Source organism: Hippocampus guttulatus, chromosome 16 (genome assembly GCF_054856545.1).
Source record: "Hippocampus guttulatus isolate MCC_2025c chromosome 16, RoL_Hgut_1.0, whole genome shotgun sequence".
NCBI lineage: Eukaryota > Metazoa > Chordata > Actinopteri > Syngnathiformes > Syngnathidae > Hippocampus > Hippocampus guttulatus.
In genome coordinates, this window is record NC_141276.1 from 5,056,664 (window position 1) to 5,077,500 (window position 20,837).

Consider the following 20,837-nt stretch of genomic DNA (forward strand, 5'->3'; position numbering starts at 1 on the left):
CAATCTTTCGAGGACCAAACATTTCGAAAGTCGGATAATTCTGACATTCTGTGCAAATTCCCTGGAAAAAAAGTCCCCCACATTATCGATAAACATGAAATTGGGGTGCACGTGTCTCACGAGAGGAAGCACAAAAACATCTGAAGTATGCACGCATCAAACTAAACAGGAAGTGTGGCATTTTTTTCGCAACTTTAGTTGCTGCCTGTGGAAAGCTTGAAAAAAATCTGCCCCCACACTTGTTTGACCAACGGACATGAAATCGGGTGAATGTGTCTATCGTAACAGCACCCATGAAAAAGTCTCAAGGACTTTTTCACAAAAAAAGAACAGCAAGTCCAACAATTGGGTTATGTAGTAGTGCCCTTCGAGAGACACCACTTGAATGGACTTCAAAATAACCAGTTGCACAAAAAAAAAACAAGACAAAAAAAAAAAACTCAAGGACCCATGCTCGAAATTGAATAGGAAGTCATCCATTTTAGTCTAACGCAGCCAATTTGGGACAAATTCCAGAGCTCCGACGAGGGAATTTCATCCATCGCAAATGGGGAGAGCGGACAGATGGCCGACACTCGCTTGCAAATTTGGGCAATCATTTTAAAAGTCCTTCCACGCTCTTAATCTGACAGCGCCTTGCGGGAGTACAAGGAGCGCTGTGGCTGCACACGCCGCCTTGCTTGGCCGTTGCTCTTTTCAGCAGCGGGAGGAACGGGAGAAGAAGATTTGCCAGGAGAAACTCGCCACGATAATAAGTTCACTTCTCTCCACCGGTTGCACTCCTGTACGACAAGGGCGGCTCCCGCGTGTGCCCCCGACGTCACTCCGCTTCCCAATTACCACCTTGCATTCACGCACGCGCGCGCGCACGCTCACACACACACTTACCTCAGTAGGAGCGTTTAAAATGGTCCCCATTAAATTGCTAAAAGCTTCTTTTTCCACTCACCTTTTCCATATTTTCGAACACGCGGCGTACATGGCAACACTTTATACACGCTGGGCGGCAAATGAGGCGTCTCGCTGGGAAAAGTGTCAAAGCAGGGCAAAAAAACCCAGCGAAACAACCTAATAGACAGAGTACGGTTTGTGGTGCTGAAGTACTAATGATTCACTGCGCGAGAATAGTCGGTAATTATGCGTAGTTAAAAAAGCGAAAGTAAATTCCCTGGGTGTTTAGTATCCTTCTGTGGTGGGGGGCGGGGGGGGGGGTGTCTTTTGGAGAACACTTTTTAATTGTATACATTGCTTGCAAATGGAGAATATGAAAACCTCATTTCTTATTCTTTTGAGTTATATGTTAAGGAGTTTTAGGGCCAGACTGAGAAAGAAAATTTTTTTGTCGTAGTCTTGCGTAGTTGAAATTGGACATTTTGTCGATAAGTCATATATTTGAAGAAAAAAACAAGTATATTTAAGAATTGTTTTTTCCCCAACAGATTTTTAGAAAACGTTGCATCTACTGTAGAATTTTGTTGTATTTTTGAGAAAAAAAAGTATCTTTTTAAAGGGGAACTCAACCCCCAAAATTTTCTTGACAATAACATGTTTACTGCAGCCCCACTCGTCTTCACACGGCATTCTAATGAATATTACGTTTCAAGAAGAAAAAAAGAAATCATTTTTGAGAAAAAGGATTTCAGAAATGTGAACAAAAGGTCATATTTTTAAGAAAATAAGTTGAGAGCTTTTGAAATAAAAGCCAGAGAGTTGAGAGAAAATAAACAATTCAGGCAATTGAGACAAAAGTGTGTTTACAAGCAAAAATGTTTAAAAAATATTTTTAAGAACATTGGATATTATCGAGTTAAAAAAAGTTGCATGTTTTTGGGGCGAGACAAAAAAAAATTCATTTTGGTGGAAAAAAAAGTCAGATACTTTCAAGACAAAAATGTAGATATATTCAACAAAAAAGTAAAACGGGAAAAAAGAAAAAAATCACAAGAAAATGTGAGCGTTTTTATCTAAAAGGCGCACTATTCATAACGGGAAATAGCTAAAAACACCCGTGTGTTATCCTGGCAAGCCTTTCTGCTTTCTGTTAAGGTCATGAATGTTCTGCAGTGTCGGCGAGGTCATCAGATGGCTTCTTCTGCTTATGTCTCAGAGCAGGAAATGCCAGACTGATAAAACTGCACTATAAACACACACACACACACACCCACACGGGCACGCGGCGGCAGTGACATTAAGCGTCGCCGCAGTGAATCTGGGAGCATCGGGGGCTCAAGTGACCCCCGACATGCCTCCTTCCTATAACTCATCCGCTCGTCTTCCTCGCCGGTGGCATTATCAAACCGGAGGCTTCTCCCCGCCGCCTCTTTTGCCATTTTCGAGGGGGCTCGCCTTGGCGCGCGCACACCTTTTGTCTAATTGGCCGTGGTAATCACTCCTTAACCCTTTAAAGGGCAGGCAGTGAGAAACGCTTTGTCGTTTACTCGCATCATTTCTTTACAACACGTGAATAGCCTTTTTTTCTGGGGGGGGGGGGCTCAACATTGATAAGAACTGATTACCAATTTTGGTAGACTGTGTTATAGGGGTCCCCAACAAAACACCTAAAAACGTGTTCGTGGCGAAGAAAAAAAAATGAGCGTCTAGTTCAATTAAAGTTCTCTCACCGACTCGTGATTGGATGGACATTTTTGAAATAGAATGGACAGAAAAGTCTCAAGGACCTCTGCCTGAAATTGAACAAAAAGTCGGACATTTTAATTCAGAGACGCCATTTTGGGGCGAATTATCTCACATTGAAAGGGCACATTGAAAGGTCGAGTAAATAAGCCCGCGGCATGGCTACCCCGGATCTAACGCGCGATTGGGATAGACATGTCTAACATGACAGGATATACAAAAATGTCTCAAGGACCCATGCCTACAATTGGAGGCGGAGTCTGCCATTTTGCTTTGAAACAGCCATTTTAGGTGAAACCTCTCAGTTATGCACCCGGCAAATGAAGGAGAAAAGAAAAAATCAGTTTCACTGATTGAAACAAAACTGGATAGACGGGTCTATCATGACAGGACACCAAAAAAAAAGTCTCATATTGAATCGGAAGTCCCCCATTTTGCACCCCATCTGGCGCCCTTTGATTGTTTATGATCATGCGAATACATACATCGTAGAGTGCGGTGATTAAATTAATGTGTTGAGCCTCAAAGGGATTGTCCCCACAATGATAAAAAATCCCAAATAAAATAAACAGACCTTGCCAGCAGAGCCAATGAGTCAGCTTTGTGTCTTTAAACTGGCTTGATGCGCTGCGATGTAACCTGTCGGCATCGCGCCTGTTACGGGTCTCCCGGCAACTTTGTCGGGTGCGCGCGCTCCAAAGAGCTGAAATGTCAATATTGCGCCCGCGGGAGGACATAATTAAGGAGTAAGGATTTAAAAGCCTTGTCGCATATGGCCCGGCAGCTGTTGCATCTGTCTGCCGCTGCAAGTCGGCGTGCAGGAGAATGCTAACGGCTCAACGTGAAAATGCCAGCTGACGCCCCAGAAAGGGGGAGGTATTGCCTTTAAAGCAAGGCCACATGAAATCCACAAAATGCTTTTGCTTTGGCTGTTTGGTGACAATGTAAATTTCAAGGTTCATATTGAAAAAACAGCCATCTGTGAAATATCCAAAAAACTTTGTGGTGAGCAGGAAGATCGGGTGAAAAAGAAAGATTGGTTTTCTAATTTTCTGAACATTTAAAGGTCACAAAGCTACAAAATAATCAAAACGTGTGAATATCTTGCCAAGTGCAACAGTCGTCGCTTAGCTTCACAATTCTTTTATTTATTAGTTTTTTTTTTTTAGTGCGATGCTATTTGCGTGACGCGTACACACACCTACAGACGCGTTCCCTCCGCTGCACACAGCTCGAGCGCCACCCTGAATCTTGATCTTGGTCTTTGTGCTGGTGAACATGAAAGTGTCTTCTCCGGAATGGAAAGTGACTGCAGTCGATGACATCATTCACTTTGGGGTCACTTCCTGTAAGGCGCGGCGTTGCCGTAATCAACCCGAGCTAATTCCCCGAGCGTTCTGCTCTTTCTCTTCGCGTCCATCATGACTGATGTGAAGTGGCGTCAATTAAGCGGATCAGCCAGGTGTGATGTGTCGGGGGGGTGGGGGGGGACAGAGTGGGTGGTGGGGCGCTTTCTGACAGATACCATTTTTATTTTCGCTCGCATTTTCTTTTTCTGCGCGTGACGAATCGCGTAGCACAGGCGTCAACCTTGCAGACTTAATGACGAGGTGCTTGTCAACGGCGTTGCGGCAAATTAGCGGCAACTGGAGGGTCAGGAAAGAACGCATATGAACATGATTGGCCCATTAAATGATGCTTATGAGCTGTAAAGGTGCGTGATGTGTGTTAATTTGTGAGTGCTTTGTTTTTCAAACTTTATTGAACTAAATCGCATACAGTGTTTCATCGGGAAAAATGTCAAGGCGCACGAACGGCAAACGAGGGCTGGACGATAGGACCTTAAAACAAAGTCCCTGGGAAAAGAAAACGTTTTTTTTTTTTTTTGCTGCACTTGTGTGTTGACATCCGTTTGCTGTTCATTGTGTCATTTGGCCAAGCAGCACCTACACTGGCAGCGTGATGCTTTCTCCAAAATGGGGGTCAGGCTCGCTAATCCTCAAGTGCAGCACTCTCGTCTGCTTTTAATGGAACCTTCACAACCTGGCCACATTTAACATTGTTCACAGAAGAGCCGGAGGGAAAGTGCGACAGGTTTGTTTTGATTTATCTACGCGTTTGCCATCTCGGGTGCAAACCTCTGTGACGTCGCCTCAGTGTGTTGTCGAGCTGTCATGGTTCAAGGTGACCCGGAAGTTGACATTGTTGCGCCTTGTGCCTCGTGAATGTTTGTGTGCTGTGACCAGAGATGGGCACTTTAGTCTAGTGTGTGTGTGTGTGTGTCTTCTATAAATTAGAAGACCAAAAAAAAAAAAAAAACCTGCTTCGACAACAGTTTCAGCGATTGTGAATTTCCAATTCAATGCCCAAAATTGAACAGGAAGTCAGCCATTTTGATTTGAAGTAACCCAATTTGTTTTATTAATTTCCGCTCAGATTTGTGCTCAAATATTTAATCTACCCTCACATTCAAAAGCAAGTCTCAATTTGTACTCGCGTTGATCTAAATTAGCATTTTCGTCGTCTTCAATTCGCACTCACATTTTCGTATCTTAATTTACACTCACATTTTTGATACAGTACGTAAACTTCCACGGCTCATTGCGCAACGAGGCGGTTGAAATCTGACTGGCTACTCCTCCCAACATCGTCCAATCACCGCCAGGGACTATTTTGCAAGTGCCCACCCTTTTCTAAACCGTTTCACCCTGCACGCCGACGACGTGTCATTGCTGCAAGCTCTAATTAAGAGGCAGGTGAGAAAGATCATTTTACTTGCGAATCAGCGCTACTGCTCTGATTCATATTTGATTGTCGGACTCGGTGCAAATGCCACCAGTGAAGCGTTTCGCCTTGCTCTCCTTTCCCCAAATCTTCTAATCAAGACAGAGGTCTCACTCGCTGTTTGGCCGCACTCCTCATTCTGTCACTTTTTTTTCCGGTCTGGGAACTTTCCTCTCTCTCTCTCTCTCTTTCAGTCCATTAATTAGGCAGCCACGTGGAAGTGTGGAATGTGTAGTTTCTATAGAGAAGGAAGCCGTAAACTGAGACCTCGTGAATGACTGAAAGGCTGCAGAACATGTGAGATTGAGACTGCTTTGAAATGCCTGTTCACGTGCGCGCGTGCGTGCGTGTATCCTGTATGTGTGTTTGTTCCAACCGGATTTTCGCTCCTACAATGCCGCCGGTGTCGTCAAGGATACCAAATGAGGGGAAAAATAATAAGGGATTTTGCAATTGTTGCGATGAAAATATTTCAAGGATGTAGGCTTATACAGAAACACGTCCGATTCTTGCGTGCACTCGTGCGTGTGTGTGCACCCCTCGAACAAAAACACGAGACGGGCGTCAGTCGCGTGACGAAGTGAGAGGCCCGTCGGTACCTGACCTGGTTCGAGGTCGAACGAAAAAATTACACTGACCTGACGGATGAAAACCCACTGTACAACTATATTCTACAAAACACCAAAAGTCCAATCTAAGTATTTAAGAACCATTTTCTGGTCTTTATTTAATGTATTTATCCTCAATTATTCTCATATTTGTCTTGTAATTTCCCCCCAAAATCCTATAAATACGGGCATGTAAATTGATTATGGTCAAGCCTCGCTTAATCTAATTTACATGACATCAAATTTGATTCTATATGTATTGATTAGAGGTTTCCCATGGCCAGGACTATTTGGATGTGGTGTGGAAATATTCCAGGTGGCCTTCAGCATCGCTCGTCATTTTCTCCTTTTAAGATCTTATAAACTCGTTAACCTGCTGCGAAGTCACTTGGGATTAGACATCCCTTGGTGGGATATATTTATATTTGCAATATTGTTGTTTGTACAGGCATAGCATTTGTTTTGATTGACTGTAGCAGTTTTGTCAGTGTTCAAGGTCGTTTGTTTATAGCCGCCACGTCGCGGCTGTAAAGAGTGGCAGCCTGTAAAACGCTGTTGTCATTCGCCGGGTTTTCATCTCAGGCTCGGTCGGCCCTGTGAAATTGTTCTCTCTGTTGTTTTTTTTTTGTTTGTTTGTTTTTTGTGTTCTCTGTGCTTTTGTTATGGGCCTTTATTAAGAGGAAAGGCCAGTTTGAAGCAAACAGCACTTAGGTAAATATAAAAAAAGAGGGAAAAAAATTTATATAATAAATATAGAATATAAATATCGAAAGACTGCCTGTGAAGTCTGTCCTCCCAGGTCGTCGCAAGATAGCTTGTTTACCAAAACAATCACATCTCTGCTGGTTATGAGGAAGGCAACCTATTGATTTTGACGCATCGCTCCTTCTTTTCTTAGCTCCTTTAACGGATGATTGTGGTGTGGGCCTTATTGATTTGGAATGACCCGTTACAAGATGGCAGCCTGGAGCGAAGACGATCATCTGTATATTTTCCAGTGGGATGATCTCTCCATCCATATTCTTAACTCATCGATGAAGAGTCATCAAGAGTTTTAATCTGACCCAATGCTTGGGTTACAAGAATGATCTATTTCTTTATTTATGTACTTATTTATTTGAAACGCTAATCCACATGTGATGGCTAAGGTTGCTGAGGTGAAATGTCTGTAGTATTTCTCCTCGGCCCTTTGCAGCCGCAACTGATCGATCTACTGCGCCAAAGCAATATTTATTGTAAAGGTTGGCGTTGGATCGGGGGGGCAATTGTTTATTTATTTTTTAAACATACCATATGATCCACGAAAAAAATTCTCTACCTTATAACAAGACACACACTTTAGAAACGACGCTCGTATTTCTTTAAACATTTTTTTTTCTGTTTTAATCATTTCGCCCCTTGCCGCTTGATTGTACGTCAAACACCGAGTTGTGGAGTATTTGTCAAAGTTTCCGAATGGAAAAAGTGCCGTCACACCTGAGTCCTGAACTGTGTAAATATTGGAGGTGAGACGCGTGTCTAATTCCCCCGCCAGTGTGTCTAATAACGTGAGCAGTTGATTGCCATATGGGCTCGCTGGCTGTAAATATATCATTCCATGTAGTGTCGGAATAAGACAATTTTCATTTTAATTAAAAGAAAATAAATAAAAAATCCCAGCCCCCCCCTTTTTTTTTTTCGGGGCTCTCTCGGGCGCCTTGATGAATGTGAAATGAGCAGCGCCTTTCCCCAAATTCTTGCGTTTTGCTTTTAATTAGGTTATGTAGCGAGCAGGGGGAAAGCAAACTTGTGTGGGATTGAATTAGCGAGGAGCAGATGTGACTTCTCGCCGGCTATCGGGCTTTTCTGAGGAGGGGGAGGTGTTTAATAAATGTATTTAAATGGGGGTGGTGCGCGTTTGAGAAAGGAAGAAATAATTTCCTCCTTAACAAACTCGACACCAACGCTTGAGGAGAACATTTGTGTCCAAGACTATTTTCACGGCGAGCAGACTCACCCGCTAAGAACACTTTGAGTCTTTGATGTCCATGTTTTTGTAAATGTCGAGGCAATTTAGTCTTTGCCCACCCTTACGGATGTGTTTTCTAAACATCAAAGTCAACGTTGTGTCTTTGATGGCCTTAACAGTTCCAATTGTAAATATCAAGGAAATTCCAGTCTTATGCAAATTCCAACATCAATGACAATTTTATGTCTTTGATGACCCAAATATACACAATTACCAACAGCCGGGAAAAAAAAAAGATTCTGACAAGCCTTACCTATGCGATTTGTTAACATTAAACACAGGTTAGTCTTTGATGACTGAATGATATGTAATTTTTTTAGTCTGACAAAGCTACCGTTGTGTGATTTGTAAACATTGTCGTGTCTTTGTTGACCCCAACATACTGTACTTTCCGCACTAAAAGGCGCACCTAAAAGCCTTCCATTTCCTCAACTCATTCACTCCCAAAGACGTTTTTAAACGTCTTTTTAGACTTGGTTCAGAATTGGCTGGTACTGAATGAGTTATAAAAGCTCACAGCGCGCCTTAAAATCCGATGCGCCTTGTGTATGATCATTAGGGTAATATTTCGACCCCAAAATGGCTCCTTGCTCGAAACATGCTGACAACGCAGAGTTCAAACTCGATCGATTACGCAGCTGAACACGTAAATAGAGCAGCGGCAAGAGAGTTCAACGTTAACGAGTCAATGTTATAACTTGCTGGTGGTTAAGTGAACTGTGTCGCTGCTTTATTAAATAAGTTTTACTGACATCTGATCGTTCTGTTGCCGTTTCTTCGAGCGTTGCTCCATCTAGTGGATGCATTGTAAATTGCGTCTTACAATGCGGTGCGCCCAATGTATGAAAAAAAAATTACAAAATAGGCCATTCATTGAAGGTGCGCCTCATAATCCAGTGTGCCTTTTAGTGTGGAAAATACGGTACTCAATTGTAAACATCAAAACAATTTCCAGCTAATGGACAATTTAGTGTCTTTGATCAACCTAACATGCAATTAAATATCAAGACGAATTGAATCGGATGATACTCACGTGTGATTTCCAACATCAATGACAATGCGATGCCCCAACCTATGCATCGAGCATACGAATCAAAACAATTTGAACGGTGTGACAAAGCTAACATTGTGGGATTTGTAAACATTCCTGGCAACTTTGCACCAACGGTAATTTAGTGTCTTTGATGATCAACTCAATCAACTGCAAATCCATTTGAAAGAAGATCTAAAGCCTTCACACAGGTCGCACATGTTTTGCGAGGATCCGAGACGAGGTTTAGTCATTGTTCTCTCCAAGAGGAGGAGGAGGAGGAGGAGGAAGTGCTGTTTGATAAATGCCCTTAACTGGAGAGAGGTGCGAGCTGGTGCAGCTCAAGTACGGGAAGAAATAATTTCCTCACGCTAACAAACTTGACACCTCGCCGCGGCTCTTCATCCCACCAGCTCCGGTGATGAACTATGCCGATCGCGTTGATGGTGTAATGCGGAGGAAGGGCGTGCGCAATAAACAGACGTCGGCGATGTTTGACTTCCCCGCTCGGCCGTTTGCACGCGCCTCGCCTCCGCTAAACGAGCGAGGGAGAGCTCCGGCTCTCTGAGTGAAATGAAGAGGATCCCATTTCCTTCATCTTCTCGCCGCTCGGGTCTTGAGGGGGCTCTCAGCCATAAATGTCGTGCGCCGTGTCGCTCCAATCTTCCCACAATCCCCTTTGGGGCCGGCAGCGGGGGAAACGCCGGGCCCCCCCGACTCGACTGGCGGCACGTCGGAGGCGCTTTTAGTAAAGATTGCTCTCTTGGTTATGGATCATTTAGAATCCAATTTCATTTAGGACTGTGGCAAAGGAAAGAGGCAGGACAAATAAAAATAAAGTGTCTTAATTAAGAAAAGCCGGCTGGCAGGGCGGCGTATGCGCTGGCAGCTTGCGATGCCTCACGACAGCAGACTGCAGCCCACGGGGGGAGATGTGGCGGTTTCACACTGTAGGTCGTTTCGCTCTCAAGAGATTAAGGGAAGGATGAGCTGGATGGTACAGAGATGACATCCAGTACGTGAAAGTCTGAATGTACACCTCCACTGCATTGCGCTTCACCGTGCAGTGCAGGCCGCTACCGCGTTCCATTTACGATACCGCTTCACCATACGAAGTGGGTGGGTAGTTAGGTAGCTTGCAATGTTATTTTAGTTCACGAAAATTGAGAGAAAAAACAACTTTTGTTCACGAAATAAATTAAAAACAAAAATGCTTTGAGAGGAAAAAAAAACTACTTTTTACAAATAGAAATGTTTTTTTTTTAATTGTTGGTCCTTGGCCGTTGATTTAATACATCAGCTTATGGGTTTGATTTTAAATGTATTTACAGCACGGTCGTTAGCCGGAAGAGGGGAGGTCGAACGGTCGTTTGGGAGTTGTTGTCGCCGAGAAGCGACGTCGCCTTGAGGCAGCTCAGAAAAAAAAAAGCACCACCAGATAGGTGGCAGCAGCCATGTTTGTGTTTGGAACGGCTTTCCTGCTTTTGTAACTTAACTCAGCCCAAAGTGTCGAGGCCATCCTAGCTTAACGCCGTTAATGTTGCGATGCAGCTAACTTTAAAAACAGTATCATACACTGCGCTTATTGAACTTCCAAGTCAGTGGACTGTCCTACATACCTGTAGTGGATTTCTGCTTTTTAAAAAATGTTTATCAAGAAACATTTTTCGTTGAGTTTTTACTCCACAATATTTCCTTTGAAGTTTTTTTTTCTTCATTTTTTCGACACGTGACCGAGCGAGCTTGTAGATTGCATGACATGACTTGACTTGTTTGAAATTTAGTCTGTGACTGGCTGCCACCTGTGCGTACAGCACCACAAACCACACTTGCAACCCTTGCATGCTGGACACGACCCTTGCGCCCAACACGGGACACTACCCTCCATCCCACCACCCTTTAACTGCACTGCACCCCTCACAGAACTCTCTACGCTGCGTAGCAACACACTTTGCTGCACTGCACTTCACCACACTGTCAACACGATGCGCTACACTGCACTATCATGCAAAACAGATTCGTCGTTGAGCACACACATAGCGCAGTAATGGTTGTACAACAAAACAGCTTTGTCAAAGGAAGCTAATGATCCCATGTTTGTCTGTGTGTTTGTGTGTGTGTGTGTAGGTGTGTGTGTGAGCACGCGCGCGCATCACTCACGGCTGATTGGGAGCTGTGTGTGAATCTTGTGACGCTAGCTCCTTGCAAATGGAGACAGATTCCAGAAGTAGCCCACAAACCCGATACCCCACACCCATCCAATTACGCACACACACACACACACACACACACACACACACACACACACACACACACACACACACACACACGGGAACGTCCTTGCATCCTCTCAGCAGGGCCACATCATTTCTCCTCCCCGGTTTAATGCGCTACTCCCGCCCCTGAGATGAAAAGTCATCTTTTGCCGCGAGGTTGTTTGTATCCTACACCTTCCTTGTTAAGATCCCACTGGACCACGCCTTGTGTTTGTATTTTTAGCACTAGTGATTTTTCTACATTGCCTCTGCAGTAGCTCGCGGAAGAAGTGATTAGGCTAATAGACACAAGCCACGGTCCGGTCTTGACATTATCAGATGCTATTGATGCTAGCGGAAAGACTGTCAATAGCCATCTTTGTGCTGACACCATTACATAGAGCTTGGTCTTCAATACCCTTCAGGTCTGAGAGCGGGAGAGAGAGAGAGAGAGAGATGCCAAGCGAGTGCGCATTGCAAACTGGACAACCGCATCAATCGCTTTTTGGGGGCAGTGGCGATGGAAGAGGGGGATGCGGATGCAAGTGTGGTGCGTTTGCTTTAAAGTGTTAGAGGGATGACAGCCAGATGTGTGACAGGAAGCCAGGAGCCCATCTTGTGATGGGCTTCTGGCAACTGCGCACCTCTAACTGGGATATGGATGCTCTGCTGGCTTTCAACGTGCTGGCGGCGCTCCCGCTGTCTGCAACCCCCACCAATATTGGCAGCGCGGGCCTCGTTTTTCTCACTTTGGCTCATCACCTTCACTCCTTCTTGAGAAGGGTGAGAAAGCTGGTTCATGGAAGCCTCAAAGTGCAACTCTGAGACCTGCAAATCTCCACTCTGAATTGATTCTGAGTATGCATCGATGCTGCAAGGCTGCGCAAATTTATCCACCCCTCCATTTTTTTTTAATTGCGCTTTTCCTCATTAGGGTGGTAGCTGACATTCTACATTCAAGGAATGTGTAGTTCACATCGAATGCCTCACGATCATCACTCTCACACTGTGAGAAACTGTGAAAAACACGTGACACTGAAGACATCAGTTGCAACAAAACACACTAACAACAGGAAAACACTTTTAAGGCTTAAAATACCCCCCCCCCCCCCCCCCCCCACACACACACACATCCCACATTTTGCTCACGTCATGTTGTTGGTATTCTGTCGGCGTGGTTGCACTCCTGCTATCTTGGCCCGACTCACTGCCAGAGTGAGCGCCGGCGTTTCCGATCCTGAGCTTGATTCTCTGCCAGTGGCGTCGCTTCCTGATGACACGCTGGAGATCACACGCACACACACACACACACATTTTTGCATACCTGTTCATATGTACACAAAATGAGCACACACACACATTCGTGCGCAGGCACAGGCACAGGCACATCCAGAGATAGACACACACACACGTCAGTGTGACAGGTGAGCTTGCTGTCAAAGTCCCAGCTGAGTCTCCAGTTAGCCCGGAGAAGGCTCCTCATTTTGGCAAGTCTTCTCTTGCCCCGTCGAGTCACAGTCAACCTCACGTTGGCGCGGCTCCTGTCTCGATCGCTGCCTTTCAAATGCCTTTTAAAAGATGTCTTAAAGCAGGGGTTCTCAAACATTTTGGCTCCATGGATACCTCAAATCTTTTTTTTTTTTTTTTTCCCCTCCACCAACCTGCTCATAATCCAAGTGACCTCTAGATTCCTTTGGAGTGAACAAGCCACCTGTTTTTGAGGAAAAGAGTAATTAAGACTGGGTAACAAATTCACATTTGTACAGAATAAAATTTGTAATGTGATGAGAAAAACATTATTTTTTCCACTAGCAAATTTTGCCATGACGAAAGATCGTAATCTTATAAGATAAATGTAATTGACCACGAGAAAGTCAAAATATTATATTAGAGCCCAAGGGAAGTCAATTTTTAACACCAGAATTTTATTCTTCTAATATTGTCTTTTTTTAATGGAAACTATGCCTTTCTGCCTTTAAAAAAATGAAACTACAAAACCCCTGCAACCGTGTTTTATCTACCAGGCCACTAGGGGCAGCAGTGAGTTATGACCTTTCAAACTTGCTCAGCTTTGACTCAGATCTTTTGTTTGAAAATGTTTTATTTTTTGCTATTCCTTGCAGCGTCAGCGAATGAACCACTGCCGACCGAGCAAAGCGCACACGCGTATGTGTTGGTGTGTGTGCACGGCGCCAGCCTGCCAGCGAGGGGATTACACGGAGGACCTCCCGCAATCAGGACACTCGCACCGCACTCCGCCGTCAATCCTCCTCTTTCGCCGGTGAGCTCACAGCCTTGCGGGAGATTTCGATGCTGCTCACACTGAGATGCGCCTGCAGATTTCCGCATGTCGGGATTCGTACGTGTGCGTGTGCGTGTGTGTGTGTGCGTGTGTGTGTGTGTGCGTGTAATTTATAGCGATCACATTTCAGAAAAAAATATCCACCTGTTGCTAAACCAAACCCGAAAATCTGAATCAGCGCAAGAGTCATCTGGCAAAGTTTACTTGCAACTCTGATTAAAAAATTAAGAAAAAAGAATAAACGTTTAATTATATTAAATTCAAGTCTGATGACTTTATCATAAAACACATTTCGATTTAGCCCCCCCCCTTTTTTTTTTTTACACAAAACTGAGACGTCAGTGCCGAAGAGTTGTAAACAGGAATGAGTAGAACAGTATATAACAGATTATGTATTTTAACACTTGCATAGCATGTTGCTGTGTGCCACTATGAGGGATAATTGGCACTCCATGAAAGCCTGATAATTGGGCCTGCTTTTATCCCGCCAATTCCTCACTTCTTCCTCACTGAGAACGAGCAAAGAGAGAAAGTGAGAGAGGTTTTTTTTTCCCTCCTTCCTGTGAAGTGTTAAAAGCTCCCCGCGGGCTCCACTTCCTGTTTCCATAGCTGTGACTCACAACAAACTTTTTTGGGGGAAAAGCATCCTCGCGAGTCACATGCTGCCAATTAGCGTTCGTGTCAATATTGATTGATATCGACGTACCAGCACAGTGTGGTAGTGGTTAGAATGACTGTCTCACATTTCTGAGGTTTGGAGGGTTTAAATGTCGGCTACGGCCTTCTTGTGTGGAATTTGCATGTTCTCCCTGTGTGTGTGTGTGTGTGTGTGTGTGTCTGCGTGTGTACATGAGTGTATAAAAGTGTGCATACTCTATGTTTATGTTTGTGTATATCAATGGATGAATGTGAGTATATAGGAATGTGTGTGTGTGTACACCAAATGTTACGTCCTGAGAGTTTCCACCTGTCCTTAGCATGTCCGTCACCATCATCATCAGCCATACTGTAACGCCTCACTGTGCCGTGTGCCTGATTATTATTCCGCTCACTTCTGTTTTCTTGGCGTTCCTCATCGTTGGACATTCCCCTGCTGTTTGCTGGCGGTAACACAGGGGGCGGCAGAGGTCAAGCGGTTCTTTGTCTCATTGCCGAGGTGAAGGGCCGGCGGCCATGTTAATGCCCGGTTCACCACGCGGGCGACCATTAATGTTTGAAAGGCTGTTTAAAACAATCCTAATGAACCCTGCGGGAGAAACGTGACTTGAAATTCTAACGTTTTTTATCTTTCAACTGCTTCCAACCGTTCTGTGTGTGTGTGTGTGTCTGTGTGTGTGTGTGTGTGTGCGTGCGTGCATGTGTGTGCTTGGCTTCGTGTTTTGCGGAGGTGTGTCTCGTCGGGACGTGAATTTGAAGCTGGCTCGAATGGGCGGTGGGAGACATGGCGAGAACTCCTGGGGGCCCCGCCCCCTCGTCTGTAAATATCTGTTGTGTTGATGAGAACATTTGGATGTTTTTTTTTAAAGATTCTAGTTTCAATAGACATCAATTGGATTTTGGGAAGAATTGGCTTTTGTTTGGATCTGTCAAGCTGGACTGTCCAGCCACTACAATGCATTTGCAGCCGCATGACAGTAGTCTGCATGACTGTGGCAATTTGGGCGTTGCAGCCGCATGAACTGAACATTTACCCTTTCATGCACCAATTATGATAACCTGTTACATGATAAAATGATAGGCTGTCCACTGTAGTAACGGCTGTCCCTGAGAGGGTGAATTTAAAGAGGACAAATTGGATTTTAGAGCCGCATGGCACAAGTATGACTCTGGCATGCATTTACAGCTACATGGCACTCATATGAACGTGATGAGTGGACCTTCTAGTCACACGGTGCTCGTATAAATCCAACGGGATTAGTTTTGCTGCCGCATGGCTCTATCTTTTGCGGTTTGCAGTTGCAGGCTCCCAGTAAAGCTATGTGGTCATCTGCATATGTTGTTGAATGCCTGAAAAATCAAGTGTGTATGTAGAGCAGACACACAGTAAATGCCATCGCCGTGGTTATGTTGTCATCAATGCTGATACATCACAAATCTTATCCACCGCAGCCGACGCGAACGTAGCCACCAAGGCGACACAACACTCGGGTGCAGTTGTGACCACCACAAGCGTTATCCCGCATCCAGTTTGCTGACGCTCCGATCCGAAAAAGTCTGTTGGAGTCCGTCGGAGGCCGAGTGTTTACTGTGGGAGACCTGGCGCCGATCTCGTCCAGATGGTCCCGTCCTGCATCTGAGAACCCCGCCGCCCACCCACTCCCCCTCCCTCGTTCTCCTCCATCCTCTGTCATCTCCTCCACTTCCTCTCTTCTGCCTCCCTTCATCTCCCATTCAAACCCAAATCGCTTTCATCTCCCGCTGCCGCCCACTTCTGACTTCAACTGGCTGCTCGCTCAGCTGTCTGCCTGCCTCAGTGCCCTCCATACACCCCCCACCCCCGCCCTGCTCTCTGTTACTGCCTCCTCTTCTCTCCTCACACTACACGAGGACTCCGTTGATGTCCCCAGATTCAGACTTGTCCCTGCATGGCTGCACGGCCCAACTTATCAGGTTCATATGAGTGCCATGTGGCCACTAAATCCAAATTGTGAGATCGGTGCTAGTGCCGTGCGGCTGCAAAGTCTGGTGTGCCACATTCATATTAGTGCTACGCGTCTGAAAAGGGCTAAGTCGTCAGATTCATAAAAGGCTGAAAAGTCCCAACTTATGAGATTCATACCGGTGCAATGTGCTGTATTTGATGTCTATCCTCTTTTTAAAAAATAGGTTATGCAGTATTTTTTCATTGAATAATTACACACTCTTATTTTGGAGGAGTACTTTTTACTTTTACATTAGTCATTTTTTCACTGATTGAAACAAGGCGGCCCGGTGCGCCAGTGGTTAACATGTTTGCCTCGCAGTACAGAGGTGCAGAGTTCGATTCCGGCTCCGGCCTCCCTGTGTGGAATTTGCATGTTCTTCCCGGGCCTGCGTGGGTTTTCTGCGGGTACTTCGGTTTCCTCCCACATTCCAAAAACATGCATGGCATTGAACACTCAAAATTGTCCCTAGTTGTGAGTGTGAGCGCAGATGGCAACCGGTTCAGGGTGTCCCCCGCCTACTGCCCGAAGACGACTGGGATAGGCTCCAGAACCCCCAACAACCCTTGTCAGGAAAAGCGGATCGGAAAATGAATGAATGGATGGATGAATCATATTTTCAAAGTAGCATTACTCTGGAATCCCATTTTTGTCTACGCTCCCCACCTCTGGTGCCAAAGTGCAGCTTGTCAGACTGTTCCTCGTGCCTTGCAAGTGCAAATAGCTGTGTGTTATTGTGCTAGTGCATGAAGCATGCATGGGGGAGCATCTGGAACGTGCGCGCCGCTCTTCTGGGTGACAGCCATGCAGCATATGGTGAAGCCTGGTGAAGGATGGCCGCTGTCAGCTTCCAAAGTGCTTACCAGAGAGCGAACGGAGGAAACAGATGAACGCCGGCGTCTCCCCGGGAGGCGGCGAGGGTGCGCGGAGGGTGTGTGTTTGGCGAACGCCTTGAAGAAAAGCGCCGGCGATGCATTACGCTAAATTGCATCGATGTTAGGGAGATAAACCAATAAGAAAGACAGTACGAGTTTTCAGCGCGACGCACGCAACAGTCTGAGGCACTTTTTTCACCACTCGGTCACACAGTGTGCAGATCAGGGGAAGATAAAGGCTCCTTTTAGAATGTTTACAAAGTCCAACATGTTGGAGTCATACCAGTGCTATGTAGCTATGGATGCATACTAGTGCCATGTGGCTACAAAGCCAATCTTATCAGATTTATTAGTGCTCTTCCTAAATCCAGTTTGTTGACTTTATACTAGTGCCAGGTGGATGCAGAGTTCAACTTGTTGGATTCCCACTTGTGCCATGTCCAACTTGGCAGACTCCTACTGGTGTCATGCAGCTACAAAGTCGAGTTTGTTGGATTTATACCAGTGCCATACAGCGATGCATTGTTACTGTGCCCCGTGTCATCAAAATCCAATTTGACAGCTTCACACTAGTGCCATGCGGATACAAAAGTTCATCTTATTGGATTCCCACCAGCATCATGTTCAACTTGGCAGATTACAACTAGTGCCATGCGGCTTCAAAGTCCAACAGAGTTAACACTAGTGCCATGCAGCTGTAAAATCTCACGCTATTTATACTAGTGGCATGCGGTTGAAAAATTCAACTCGTTCAGATTCTTTCTAGCGCTATTTGGCTAAAAAGTCCCACTTGGACTTGTACTAGTGCCACTGGCATTTAAAGTCAAACTTATCAAATTTAAACTACGACCGTGCGGCTGCAAAGATTCATCCTATCACCTTCATACTGGTGCCATGTGGCTGTAAACTTGATTCAGGCTCGTGCCATGCAATGAAATTTCTTACTAGTGTCACGTAGCTGAAAATTTCAACTTGTGAGATTCATACTCATGCCATGCGGCTGAAAAATACAACCTGCCCAAATTACGACTAGTGCCATGTGGGTACAATATCCTACTTTTCCTACCGCTCATGTACTTTTCAACAGTCATTTCCACTCATAACTGACAGATGAGATTCTCTCTCCTCTCTTCTTGTGTTCCCCGGAGTCCTCTGGAACTATGCGACCTCTTCATGTCTCTCTGCCCGGCAGGCAAAGCGCGGGGACTCAAACTGGCTGAGATTTCCCAAGATGCAACTGGATCCCTACGGGGGTTCCCGCAGATATAGCAATGCTGTCACCTCACAGCAGAGGTTAGCTGCGCGCTGGAAGGCAAAACACGGAAGAGATAATTCCACCAAAACTTAACGACATTTACTATTTCGTAGGTAAACACTTCACGCAACTGAAACTAAAAAAGTGAAGCGGGACCTCGGTTTTTGTCATGAATTCTTTCGGGAAGCTGAATTGTGCGAAAACCAAAGCAATATTTGCCATTGGCAATAATGTGTGGTTAAACTGTGTTATGCTTTTATTTTGACGGTGTCAACTTTACACAGGATGTTACGTCGAGGTTGCCCTAACATGTCCATCTGCTTTGCGTTCTGTTGAACCTGTTTCACATAACTTACAAAATATTTAACACGCATTAATTCCGAGACTGAACAGCTGTTTCACAAAAACGTTCAGGACCAACAAAACTCAATGTTGTCAGTACTGCAAACTACTACAACTACTACTACAACTACAAATAACAATAATACTAACAATAATACAAAAGGCTGTGTTCAACTCTTTGGTACAGCACAAAGGAGAGCACAGCATGTCAGTAATGAATTAATCTTTTCTTAATGATTATTTATTGTCCTCGGAGGACAATGTGGGACTATTTTCATATTCATATCTTTTCTCAGCCTTTGGGACTCAGAGTTTGTTTATCTGTGACGGGGAAGAAATGAGTTTTGACTTTAATTACGCTCAGCTTCTAATCAGTCATCATTAAATACATCATGGCAGGTTCATACTAGTGCTGTGGAGCTGTAAAATGAAATTTGTCAGAGTCCTACTTGTGCCATGCAACTGCCATTCCTTCACATTTCTTTGGGATCCGTATTGGTTCTATGGGGGCACCTAAGTTCAGTCGGGCAGTTACATCCTTGTGCCATGAGACTACAAAGTCCAGCAATTCATATTCATGCTCATGCCATGTGGCGGCCAACTTCGACATGATCAGATTCATACTTGTGCCATGCATCTGACGAGTCCAACTTATTTCCTACTAGTGCTATGCGGCTGCAGCAACCCAATTTGTTGGATGAATCCCAGTGTCATGCGGCCTCTCATGCCTTCAACCGACGAGCATCGCAAAGCTTCACCAAAGCGGAGCGTGCGGGATCAAAAAGCATGACGAAAACTCGGGCTTGGGGGTCCGTCTGCCTCGAGCAAAGAGTGTTTGATGATAAGCGAGTGTAACCAAATGCGAAAGCGTTAATAGGAAAGCAAGTGAATAATAGAAGTGAGCCTTGCAGGAGCACCTGCTCTGAGCACGGAAGATGCAGAGTAAGTAACTAAGATGGATGAAGGATGAATGTGAGCAGATGGCGAGGGGGGCGGGGGGAGAGTGGTCAGGTGCATTATGGGAAATCCCCCCAGCAGCCTCCTCACAAGGCGAGAAGTCAAAACGAAAGTACGGACTGACGCCATTCAACGGAACCGAAAATGAATAGTGAGCATGCAAAAAGATGAAGATCTTTGGGTACAGTTCGAAAGCAATTTGTTAGCCCTTAGCAGTCAGATGTTAGCCATTAGCCACTATTAAAATTGAACTTTTTACATTCTTACCGGTGTCATGTGACGATAAGTTCATCTCGTCAGATTCCCGCTAAATGCTGTGAGGCTACATTTAGCATCTACTAAGTTGGCTACGGGGATTTCTCCAAGTGCAAGCAAATTACTGGTGTATATGTGTGTGTGTATGTGTGTGTGTCTGCCGCATGGCATGATTACAACAGCTGCATGACAATAGCATCAATCAAAGCAGTTGGACTTTTTCCATCCACATGACACTAGCATGGTTATGACAGTTGGACTGTACAACCATGTGGCACTCAGAAGCTTGACTGAGCAGCCACACGGCCTGAGCTGGAATTTCACAGATTGGACTTTTCGGCCGCATGGCACTTGTAGGATTCCGACGAGTTGGATTTTGTAGCTGCATGGCATTCGTATCACTGTGACAAGCTCGACTTTGCAGCTGCACGGCACGAGTATGAATATGGCAAGTTGGACTTTGTAGCCACATAACGTGAGAGGCTTAACATCCGAGCCACATAGCGCTAGACCGAGCGAGTAAGTTCGACTTGGCAGCCGCATGGCCCTCGTATCACTGTGCAAAGTTGGACTTTCTACTTCCTCTAGAAGAAAATCGACATGGCACTCGTATGAATCTATCAAGATGAACCTAGACGTTGCATGGCAATAGTATTAACAGTTGGTTATTGCTATTGCGGCACCGGGGAAGGCTCCAATTCCATGCGGGTGCTTATTATTTTCTGAGCGTGTTTTGTAACTATCAGTTTTCCGAAATTAATTTACTCGGACTTGTTTTTCGTTGCCGCTAAACCCACACGTGGCTAAACACAACGCCATCCATAAACAAATGCACAAGCAGATGGAAAAAAGATTGATGTAATACAATAAATCATGCAACACAAAAAAAA

At 45.0% G+C, this 20,837-nt stretch overlaps 1 protein-coding gene across 2 annotated transcripts in view; it reads left to right on the top strand.

Annotated features, from left to right (window-relative positions):
- The window catches only part of LOC147192669 (uncharacterized), a 164,036-nt gene that overhangs the window by 20,788 nt on the left and 122,411 nt on the right, over positions 1-20,837 (top strand). For both annotated transcript variants that reach the window (XM_086132493.1, XM_086132492.1), the window contains exon 4: positions 13,443-13,600. In XM_086132493.1, coding sequence (XP_085988619.1) covers positions 13,443-13,600 — 158 coding nt within the window. The remainder of the gene's footprint in view (positions 1-13,442; positions 13,601-20,837) is intronic.